The 12,576-nt window shown below is 33.2% G+C and overlaps 1 protein-coding gene across 1 annotated transcript; it reads left to right on the top strand.

Moving 5' to 3' along the window:
* Nucleotides 1-5,648: 5,648 nt before the first annotated feature.
* LOC144835484 (DNA oxidative demethylase ALKBH2-like) lies at nt 5,649-7,180 on the top strand. Its single transcript, XM_078690569.1, has 3 exons — nt 5,649-5,933; nt 6,154-6,296; nt 6,456-7,180. The coding sequence occupies exons 1-3, from the start codon at nt 5,649-5,651 to the stop codon at nt 6,751-6,753; spliced, it is 726 nt and encodes a 241-aa protein (XP_078546695.1). The 3' UTR covers nt 6,754-7,180.
* Nucleotides 7,181-12,576: the final 5,396 nt, after the last annotated feature.

Genomic DNA, 12,576 nt, shown 5'->3' with positions numbered 1-12,576 from the left:
TATACAACATATAAATGTAAATTTTTTGAACAATTTCACAAAAAAAACCCTTTTACGGCCAATAGTTTTTGAGATTATAGGAATGTGTAGTACCAGTACAGGTCAAAGGTCAATAAAAATATTTTAGGTCATTTTCTTGAAAAAGTTCTTATTCGACTGAATAGAAACATATACCTTCAGATTAATTTGAGCCCTATTTAAAGTTTGTCCAACTGTTAGTTACGGAGTTATATGATATGTAGGTCAAAGGTCAAAAATGCCAAAAATCATACTTCCAGCCATTTTTGGACCAACTTTTCAATTAGAACGAATATTAATATGCATCTCCCAAATAATTTGACACTAAAATTATTTCATTTAATCTAAGCGTTGCAAAGATATGACCATTTTGTTTTAAATGGGTCAAAACATTCAAATTGAGGTCAGAGATAAATTTTAGAAATTTGACAACATGGATTTTTATAACCAGCATGATTCAAATATTCATATAACACAATGTTTACACTTTCCCCATGATCTGCACACGAAAATACATAGGGATCTGGACTATATTGATCGAAACGTCGAGAAACTCAACAGTTCTTTTCAGAACTATTACACGTGGTGTACCGCAAACTTTATATCATCAAGTTTAATGTCACATTTATATCTACTCGTAATGCATTTAGGTGGTCTAAAACCAACCGTTGAGGAGATACGGGAACTTCAAATGGTAAATGGTGGCCATTTTGAATTTATGCTAATTAAGCCACTTTCCGATGTCCGTAAATTTTGGATATGATGTTTATTTGGATTATATCAACTAAACAACAAAATTCTGTTGCATTTAACATATCTAAATGATTTCCTCTTCATAAAATGACTTATTTGACCTTATTTGACCTTATTTGACCCTTTATATCTCGAAAACAATTAAAGGGACAACAAATATTTAAAAAATGAGATTTTAATACGTAATAACTGTCTAATTGAGTTGTTATTGCACCAACATGTTGGCCTTGACCTCCTCTACTTCTTCAGGTCAAAGTTCAATAACATTTTATGCATTTACGCCCTCTACGGCGAATAAGTAACTGGCTTTACGAACGTTATAACACTTGACCTACTTAATTTTTTCAAAATATTTTGGTATGAATCGATCACCCTTGACCTACTCTACCATTTGCCACCCCAGTTCCGCGAACTTTTTTGCGTCTACGCCCTCTACGGCGAATAAGTAACTGGCTTTTACGAACGTTATAACAGTTGACCTACTTAATTTTTTCAAAATATTTTGGTATTAATCGATCACCCTTGACCTACTCTACCATTTGCCACCCCAGTTCCGCTAACTTTTTTGCGTCTACGCCCTCTAAGGCGAATAAGTAACTGGCTTTTACGAACGTTATAACACTTGACCTACTTAATTTTTTCAAAATATTTTGGTATGGATCGATCACCCTTGACTTACTCTACCATTTGCCACCCCAGTTCCGCGAACTTTTTTGCGTCTACGCCCTCTACGGCGAATAAGTAACTAGCTTTTACGAACGTTATAACACTTGACCTACTTAATTTTTTTTTAATAGTTTTTGCATCTACGCCTTCTACGGCGAATAAGTAATTTGTTATGGGTAGATGACCCTTGACTACTTTACCATTTGCAAAACTAGTTCTAGTTATGTCCTTTTATGGCGAATTCATTTTAGTTTTGTTTTGACTTGTTACAACATGCAATTTTAGAAGATAATTTCTGAAATACAACAGTTTAGTTATAAACGACAACCACAAGTTATTATTCCGTTTTATTCATTAAAACTTTTCAACACAAGTACTACATGACTACCTGAAATTAAAACAGCATTTAAAGTAGGCTCTATCGTAGTATATAAACTAGAACTAATAAATAATAACGACACACTGCATAGTTATTCAATACCGCCCCACTTAATTAAATGTTATGCCGGGCTATTTTTTCTCGTTAATTACAACAGTTACAATCGATCAAATGTAATATCTTTTTAAACGTGCTTACAGTACCCATTCTATAAAAGCGCACAAACAAACCAAATCTGAACTGACTTTTTTTTAAATGTCATTACAGCAACTGTACCTAACAGCAAAATTAACATATTATTCATTAATACTGTTATTATTATTATTAAAAAGCGCACAATATTCATTGAGTGATAATAGTCGTTTAAACACAATATACAGTAATATTTTAAAAACTATATTTGCACAGTACCCGTCTATACTTCACAAACTAAATTGGGCGAAATATTGTTTGAAAAACGGTTTAGGCTTATAGACTTTATAACAACAAAATTAACATATTGTGAAATAGGCCTTTAACCTTTAATGTGAAACATATTCATTAATAATCCTTTATTATTCAATCAAAAAGCGCACATTCTTCCCTGGGTGATGAAAGTTGTTTCAAACAATACAATAATTTTAATGTAACGAATGTAATGTTGAACTGTAAGTAGCTGAAATAATTTGTTATTTAACAATTTAAATATGCCTATTACTACTCTTTCATAACTTATATAACATTATACAATAATTTCTTTCAAAACTGTCAAAAACAATTTTTTTTCCATTGCATTTTGTTTCTCATGTTATGATGTAGGAAGATAATTGTATTTAAATGTTGCATCACATTAAGTTGTTTAAATGGTGTTCTTACGCATATGGTTTACGGCATAAATGTCTTTCTATAAATTACTAAATATTTTACCACGGTAGACCTAGAATGTTTGAACAAATCTCTGAATTAAAAATCACCCACATACAATGACATCACCTTACAGTACCCATCTATAAGCGCACAAAAAAAAAACAAAGCTGAACTAATGTTTTTTTTCAAATGTCATTACAGCAACTGTTACTTAAAAACAGTTTACACTACCTTATAACAGCAAAATTAACATATTCATTAATACATTCAAATACAGTACTTACAAATACAAATCATAATCTTTTTCATTTACTTTAGGATCTACCTTTTGGTATATATCGTTGTTAAGTTGTCTTTTGTATTCTTGTACATACCATTTAGTAGAGTTTATGCATAAACCTAAGTTCTTGTCTGATTTTTGTATTATAATTTCTGGGTTTTTTACCAGTGTATTCAGTTGTCTAAGTTGTAATTTAGTTGCATTTCTTTTATCGGTGCATCTAAAATTTTCGATGCGTTCCTGGTTAAGTTCTTCAATATTGTTATAGCAGAATGTGCTTGTGTTAGGTTGTATTTTAGGGTGTGTGATTAATTCGTGGAAATGTGTTGTGTATTTTTTCCGTATTGGTAAAGTGTGTTTTTATAAATTTTTCACTAGTTAATTGTATACACAGCATTTGAAAGAAGACATGTGTACTTTTCGAACAATGTATTATTTGCCAACAAATATTAATCTACTTTCAAAAATGGCATTTAAAAATGGTCAGTTTTGAACTTCAATGTGCTGTAGCCTGTTTGTGTGTAACCTCAGCCTGTACTGTAGGCATGCAGCTGAATACCCTCTAGAGACAACGTGACTTCACGGTGGTACAAGTGAGAAAAAGTCTGTTGATTCGCGTCAACCAATCAAAGGGCGAGAATTCAAAATCGTTCAACCGTGAGCCTTCATAGACTCTCTTTTCCCAGACGTTTTTTACATTATTTTGAATGTTTAGGGTCACATTTATATTAGTAGTATATAAGGGAATACAGGCCGTTTTATACCCCCAGGGCAGGATTAATCCAGGCCTATATGGAATGTCATATCCCCAGGGTATATTTCATATTTTCTATTGTTTAATTTCCTGCTATTGTATTATTAATTAGTGAAAGGTCATTCTTTTGTAAGGGTAGGGGTTTGTTATTTTGGCGGGGTTTTCGTTTTGGCCTGGGTTATATTTGTAGTTAGTGATGAATTTGTATTAAAAAAATAATGAAGGTAATTCTTTGTTTGAGGATTGCTATTTTTAGGCGGTTTGACCATTGCTCTTTTGTTTAGTTTATCCTAATTTCTTTTGTTCATTGTTCTTTTTGTTTGGTACAATAATTTTTGTTTTTGATATTTTAGCGCCGTTTCTTTTTAGACATTGTAAGAAAAGGGACTGTTTTTTGTGTTCTTTCCAATTGCCTCGTCTATTTTAGCGTAGAGTTACAGTATTTCGCTATGTCTGGAAGTATAGATTTTTCGCAAGGTAGCTGTGTAGATACAGTTATAATTATTAGCGATGATGAGGAGACTGTTGTTACAGGTAGCGATATCGGTGATCGGTACATGCGGACCAATGAGGGTGTATACCCGTCGACGTTGATGAAGGAGGTGAGAGGGGTAGTCGGGCTACAAGCTGTATATTTACGTACGTAGACGAGGTGGAGAGAGAATTTTTATTAAAATTGGAATATTTAGCCAGAGAAGTGTTTGTTTCTCAAGTGTTAAACAAGTGTTGGATGTTAAGTAAAGCGGCTTGTTATGGTTGCGAATTTGATAGGCCAGGTCAAAAAGATCATGACTTCTGCTGTATGAAATCTCTAGAAGAACAGATTGACTATTTTTATCGGGAGGTGTTGGATAAAGAGTATGTTACAGACGATACCGTGTACAGTGAGCTGAATATGTACGAGGAATATTTATTACAACGCTATAGACATTTTGTTTACTTTCTCGTAAATACCTTGACTAATTCAGAGAACCTGTATAAGTTATTGTGTGAGGATATCTAAAACGTGTTTCGCACGTGTCACGGTAAACGATTGACCGGAAAACAAACAATTAACAATGCTTTAATCCGTACGTGTTGCAGGGAAACAATTGACAGAAAAGAAAAACAATTAATAACTGTATATATATATATCGGACCTGATTCAAGCGTAATCGTTCAGAGTTGTCAACGATCATTCGTTTCACTCTCTATAACTCTCTACAGTCTATAAACATGAGTTTCAACTGTTTACCTACTCCGAAATTAGCAATTGGTGAGAAGGCCCGTAGGACTATGAAAAGAGTTATGGGGAGTTCTAATGGTCAAGCTGATGAGTGTAGCAGTTTTAAAATACCAACGATGGCTTCTACATCAGCGAATATATTGAATCCTAGAAAGTCTTTCAACGGTCAAACGAACGAGTGTAGCGGTTTGAGTAAAGCAACGATGCCGTCAAAAAGTAAAAAATCATTTCAATCTGCCTCAGGAATGAGCGCCAGGGATTATGCCGAAATGACCGGTGCTGAACCAAAGATTACCATAACTTCAACGAATCGGATTTTTCTGTCTGAAAAACGCCATGTAGTGGCCCAGCGCTGGGGTGAAGTTGTTTATGTATGCCTCAGAGAATTTTATCAAACGGAAGAAAATGGTGCCTTCAAACCTGGACCTCTAGGTATTAATTTACCCGTTCTGCTGTGGCAAAAACTTTTTACCAATATTGATTTAATTCTTCAAGCCCTAGACGGCTTGCAAAGAGACATTAACTTGGTGGAGGCAGTAAGAATCCCTCTTTCGGACACACCGATAATACATGTGGTAGTTAGTAGCTGGAAAGAAGAGCAGTTTGTATGTATTCGTCGTTGTTACCAGGCCGAAGAAGGAGGCGAGTTTAAACCCGGCAAAAAAGGTATAAACCTTCCAAAGAGACAGTGGTACAAGTTAATTGAACAACACGGTGAAATTAAAAGATGATTGAAGAGGTTGATAATGATAATGCGGTTACCGTCGATGGTGGTGACGAAAACGATAACGGAGGACGTTTATTCAATTCAGAGCAACAATTGCTATCCCCTGATGGGTTATCTGTGCAAAAGATAACAGGGGAAAATTTAGATTGTGATTACCTTCAACTTCTTGATAAAGGAACAGCCGATACATTGTTTAAAAAATGTGAGGAAGAGATTGACTATTTTACCGGTGATCTTGCAAAGGTGAAAGTGTGCGGAAAGTGGTTTAATATTCCTAGAAAACAGGTTAGTTCCATTATTTTTTTTATCCGTGTTTTTGTATTAATGACTTGTTAATTACTTGTAGGCCTATATCGTTTCCTTTGTTTTTCTTTATTTACCGCTGGGTAGCTATAGGTGTAATTTACTCTTTTACTGTAAATGATTTTATTTGGGCGTGTTCATCTACATCTCGCCAAATAAGATTCTTAAATTACTATGTAATGTATGGTTTTCCCCTCTGCAGGTTTCGTTTGGCGATTCGGGCTTAACTTACAAATATTCAGGCAATACAGTACCAGCTTTACCGTGGCCACCATTCCTGACAGATCTCCGCGATCTTTTAAAAACGGTTACAGGACATTACTTCAATTTTGTCTTGGTCAATCGGTAAATATTCTTGTTTATTATTTTGTTTGTTTTAATTCTATTGTGCAAGTGTTATTTTACTTACATACACCCCCCTCCCCCAATGAATAATTGGGTTTTTTTTTTTAATCTCATGTTAAAATACTTTATTTTCTATTGTATTTTGTCGTTACTCTATAGATATGCTACTGGCAGTGATTACATTGGCGAACACAAAGATGATGAAAAAGACATGAATCACTTTAGTCCAATCGCCTCTGTATCATTGGGGCAAACACGTATGTTTAGATTTCGACATGGTGATGCGCGAGGTAAGAGTCCCAAAAGAATAATTGAGCCAGTAACTGTTGATCTTAAACACGGTACATTATTAATGATGAATTATCCCACTAATGAGTACTGGTACCATTCACTGCCTAAAAATCAATCCATCAAGCTACCAAGAATAAATCTTACGTTTAGAGATATTAAAAGATGAGAGAAATTTTACGCAAACATTAGGCCTAACAGTCTTTAATAGTGATTGCAGATCTCAAGAACATCAACTGTTCATGATCTGTTCTCATATAGTATAGTAGTACCAGTTAAATTACTTTTGTGATGATATTCCTACAAATGGTTGTATTATTGTATTGAAATTAATTCACTTAGATATAGGGCTAATTCCATTGATCGTTAATAATAATGTGATTGTTTGTCATTGTGTGGATAATGATTAACTTTACGAAACAAATAGCTGTATTATTGTATTGAAATTCACTTAGATCTATACCTAATTCCATTGATCGTTAATATTCATGTGATTGTTTCTCATTGTGTGGATAAAAATTAAATAATCTCTTAAAAGTAAATTATATTATATTTCTAATTGTTATAAATATATGTAACAGTTTCTTATGTTTTTAACAAGTTTTTCTTTAGAGCGTTTTAACCGTTTAGTTAGTAATTTCAAGAGAGAAACAGGTACTTGAAACGGATAAATGATGTCGTAACGTAGGAAACGGACTGGTAGATTAAAAGAAACGTTATAGGCCTAATAACACTAATAATAACAAGCATATATTTCGTACATGTATCGATAAGTTATCTAAATATGTGTGATTAATATTATTACAATAAAGACCATGTAGATCTACAGTAGTTTTACTGTAAGGGGTATTGTAAATAAATAAATTTTGAATTCAATGGTGAGAAATAACAGATGTCTGCGTATTATTTAATATTACTTTTATCATAATTGCAAACACAGGTCGATCATAATTTGAAGGTAGAAAGACGTTTTGGTTGCCAATTGTATTTTCTTTACACTTAACACATTTTAACTGAAAAACAGAAAAGCTAGTCATTCAACCGGAGTCCAAAAATTGAAATTTGTTTACAAGCAGGTTATTTCCATTAGTTATTCTAAGGCCTACTTTTTTTTCTACATGTTTATCTTTCGACTATTTTTAAAAAACTTTTTTTTATGAATCTTCCGCTGTTTCGTTAGCAATTTTACAGGCCTGTGTCTTCGCTCTGCAGGCTTAACCTTATAACGACATACATTTTGACGGTTCTTTGTAAATGTTCTCTTATTGATGGTTACCTATAGCTCTATCTAGCACTATTTTATGAAAGATTCCTCAGTTAGGGGTTTATTACTGCCGCTAGATATCATCGACCAGGGAATATTAGACAAAACATGACGTCACTATTTTTAAAAGGTGTTCTCATTCAAGAACAGCTGACGTCAATGAAGAATACGTTACAACACGATAACTACCGGACAACAGCAAAAAACATCAGCCAATCACAAAGCTGAGCTACTAGTTAAATAATAAATAAATGAAACAAAGACAACAGAAAAGGAAATACACCAAACAAATCATTTTCGTCTCAAAGTTAAATTTTTCCTTCACAAAATCACAGGAGACGCGTTTAACGTTTCCAATTGTAAAACAGTTTCAAATTGCGTCGCATCATACTGCTAGTACCTTACTGTAAAATATCTACCGATATATATTTTGCTGGTCACTCATCATTTTATTACATCACATTATTCAACTCATCAGGTGTAATATCTTTACACAAATCCTTTATATCTTTACTTTTTTTCTTACCAGCTCATAACAAACATGAATATTACTCTAAAGGATTTATACTCAATGTACGATAAACCCCCCCCCCCCCCTTTTTTTTTAAAGTCTGCATATCGGCACGAGAAAACAATTGATAATGGGGATAAAAAGTTTGTCTTACATTGTTATACATTAAACTGTGTTTTTCTTTGTTTCCACCATCTCATTGTTTATAATTATGTATGTTAATGTCGATAGTGTTTCACTAGTACAGTTTATTACTTGTTTATACTCGTAAAGTTTGCAGGCCTCCATGTTGTTGGTATATTTTGTAGAAATTGTATTTATGTTTACTTTTTAAAAATCGTTTTATTTGCATTTTATCTCCTCCTGGTTAAAATGAGTGTGATGTTGCTTAAAAAGTTAACAAGAAGGCCTATAACCACTAAAACGGTTCATTACCTGTAGAAAATCATCGATATTGTAACATGCGGTAAACAATACAAATTAGTTTCACAAATTATTTAAACAATAACACTAACAAATTATTAGAATTTAAGAAAATAAAGGTGTACAGATTTTATTTCGATAAAAAAAAGTGTACAAAAACAACTTTACAAAAAAAATGTACAGAATAAATTAAACTAATTCTTATAAAGGTGTACAGTGTACATTGCCCACAGACATTCTTAAAACGAGGTGTACAGCTTTTATTTAAAAAAAAAGTATACAAAAATCATTTTACAAAAAGCGTATAGAATAAATTTACAAAAAAAGTTCAAACATTAAACTAATGCTTATAAAAGTGTACAGTGTACATGCCGATGTGTACACATGTAACGTGGCATTACCATTAAGAAACAAATACAAACCAAACACTTAACAGCAAACTAAAACAGCATAGCGATCGTTTTCGTACAAAAAACAATACCTCCAGCAGGTATATCAACTTTAGTATTTTAAGTATAGGGCCTACACGTGACAAACACACACACCCTCTTGAATTGTAGGTACAGGCCTTTTGCCGTCCGTAATTGAAACTGTTCGGAAAATTGAAGTTAATATTCTGAGATTAGGCCTATAGCCTATGATTGCATTCTGCCTTCCCTCTCAGGAGCTTTGACTTGTCAACGGTCTAAAAGAGCTGTAATGCAGGATGCGAAACATAAAAGTTTATTAATAAACAGTATATTATAACGATAAAGAAACGAATGTACGATACACCAATATAACAGTACAATAACTGATTAACTGAAGACTTGAAGTCTACTGTATTCCTACAATCATTCAAGTAGACATTGTTTGCTGAGTGTATGATACTTTCTCCAAAGAGAATTCGAACAATGTGTTTTTTCGGACGTGTTTCTACGGTTATCAGAACGGGTCAATAATAATAAATAAACAAAAACAAAAAAACGAACAGTCTACTAACTTCCAAAAAATCAATACCTAAATAAGCTGAACCTAACCCACTAATTAATCTCTTCCATACATCAAAATCGGCCGAAAATGATCTGAACATTGAAAAGTGGACACGGTCGTCTGTTCTTCTTTTCTGTTTCCACGGCTTCTGACATCCTCGTTGGTGATAAAGCCATGCGGTCTACACACTTATGATGAACACATCGCATAACATGTTCAGGGAACCTTATTTTTCAACTTTCTGATACAATGTTTAAATACAAGTGGACTGGAAACCATTTAGGAATAGGGTTTTCTAATAATAAAAGTTGTGTAAAACTTTAGTTATGGTCAAGGGGGAATTGGTCAAGACTTGGAGTAAATGGTCAAAACCGGGGGCAAAGACCGAGAGAAAATTAATGTACACCATTTTATAAGTTTATAGTCAATTATTGTGTTAACATTCATTTATGAATAAACCTGTATACGTATTCAATAATAAAAAAAAAATAACTTTCTTACGCTTAATATCATGAATAGCATATCTTTAGTGGTTAAGGTAATATATTATTTCTCTGTATACTGACGTCACACATATAGATAAAGAGAGACTGTCCATTAATAAAAGCTGTGTAAAACTTTAGTTATGGTCAAGGGAGATTGGTCAAGACTTGAAGTAAATGGTCGAGACTTGGAGTAAATGGTCGAGACCGGGGGAAAATGGTCAAGACAGGGAGAAAAATCAATGTACACCATTTTATAGGTTTATAGTCACTTATTGTGTTTAATTTCATTTATGATTAAACCTGTATACCTATTTAATAATAAAAAAATAATTTTCTTACACTTAATATCATGAATAACATATCTTTAGTGGTTAAGGTATTATATTATTTCTCTGTATACTGACCTCACAAATATTGATAAAGAGAGACTGTAACTAAATTTTTATTGATTATTAGGGTTACAGTGAGAGTTCTACGCAAACATTAAAAGGTCCAATTAAGGAGCCACCCAACTTAATTATGTACCGGTACCTAACAAATGTGCTCAAACCCTATAAGGGTTACGACTCTGCAAAAGAGGACATTTTTATTTTTAAACTAGGGTTAAACATTAAAAGGTCAATTACTTGAACTCTGAACATTGGAAAAAGGGTTGTGTCAATTGACACTTGAACTTTACCTCTATACAAGGACGAATGGACAGTGCCAATTTACCAGTAAACTCTGGTCAACCGTTTTATTGGGGGGCTCTCAAATTTCGACGAAGTCGAAAATTGAAACTCCCATGCTTTTGTGACCAGAGTTTACTGGTAAATTGTCACTGTCCATTCGTCCTTGTATAGAGGTAAAGTTCAAGTGTCAATTGACACAACCCTTTTTCCAATGTTCAGAGTTCAAGTAATTGACCTTTTAATGTTTAACCCTAGTTTAAAAATAAAAATGTCCTCTTTTGCAGAGTCGTAACCCTTATATGGTTTGAGCACATTTGTTAGGTACCGGTACATAATTAAGTTGGGTGGCTCCTTAATTGGACCTTTTAATGTTTGCGTAGAACTCTCACTGTAACCCTAATAATCAATAAAAATTTAGTTACAGTCTCTCTTTATCAATATTTGTGAGGTCAGTATACAGAGAAATAATATAATACCTTAACCACTAAAGATATGTTATTCATGATATTAAGTGTAAGAAAATTAATTTTTTATTATTAAATAGGTATACAGGTTTAATCATAAATGAAATTAAACACAATAAGTGACTATAAACCTATAAAATGGTGTACATTGATTTTTCTCCCTGTCTTGACCATTTTCCCCCGGTCTCGACCATTTACTCCAAGTCTCGACCATTTACTTCAAGTCTTGACCAATCCCCCTTGACCATAACTAAAGTTTTACACAGCTTTTATTAATGGACAGTCTCTCTTTATCTATATGTGTGACGTCAGTATACAGAGAAATAATATATTACCTTAACCACTAAAGATATGCTATTCATGATATTAAGCGTAAGAAAGTTATTTTTTTTTTATTATTGAATACGTATACAGGTTTATTCATAAATGAATGTTAACACAATAATTGACTATAAACTTATAAAATGGTGTACATTAATTTTCTCTCGGTCTTTGCCCCCGGTTTTGACCATTTACTCCAAGTCTTGACCAATTCCCCCTTGACCATAACTAAAGTTTTACACAACTTTTATTATTAGAAAACCCTATTCCTAAATGGTTTCCAGTCCACTTGTATTTAAACATTGTATCAGAAAGTTGAAAAATAAGGTTCCCTGAACATGTTATGCGATGTGTTCATCATAAGTGTGTAGACCGCATGGCTTTATCACCAACGAGGATGTCAGAAGCCGTGGAAACAGAAAAGAAGAACAGACGACCGTGTCCACTTTTCAATGTTCAGATCATTTTCGGCCGATTTTGATGTATGGAAGAGATTAATTAGTGGGTTAGGTTCAGCTTATTTAGGTATTGATTTTTTGGAAGTTAGTAGGCTGTTCGTTTTTTTGTTTTTGTTTATTTATTATTATTGACCCGTTCTGATAACCGTAGAAACACGTCCGAAAAAACACATTGTTCGAATTCTCTTTGGAGAAAGTATCATACACTCAGCAAACAATGTCTACTTGAATGATTGTAGGAATACAGTAGACTTCAAGTCTTCAGTTAATCAGTTATTGTACTGTTATATTGGTGTATCGTACATTCGTTTCTTTATCGTTATAATATACTGTTTATTAATAAACTTTTATGTTTCGCATCCTGCATTACAGCTCTTTTAGACCGTTGACAAGTCAAAGCTCCTGAGAGGGAAGGCAGAATGC

This window comes from Antedon bifida, chromosome 2 (genome assembly GCF_963402885.1).
Source record: "Antedon bifida chromosome 2, ecAntBifi1.1, whole genome shotgun sequence".
In the NCBI taxonomy this organism is placed as follows: Eukaryota; Metazoa; Echinodermata; class Crinoidea; order Comatulida; family Antedonidae; genus Antedon; species Antedon bifida.
This window is presented reverse-complemented; position numbering and strand designations above follow the sequence as displayed.

What these genes read in the sequence shown, in the direction of transcription:
- LOC144835484 (XM_078690569.1), top strand. Translation starts at nt 5,649, where the DNA reads ATGATTGAAGAGGTTGATAATGATAATGCGGTTACCGTCGATGGTGGT. An exon ending in TTAATATTCCTAGAAAACAG is followed by an intron (nt 5,934 to 6,153) that starts GTTAGTTCCATT and finishes TCCCCTCTGCAG; the next exon opens with GTTTCGTTTGGCGATTCGGG. An exon ending in AATTTTGTCTTGGTCAATCG is followed by an intron (nt 6,297 to 6,455) that starts GTAAATATTCTT and finishes GTTACTCTATAG; the next exon opens with ATATGCTACTGGCAGTGATT.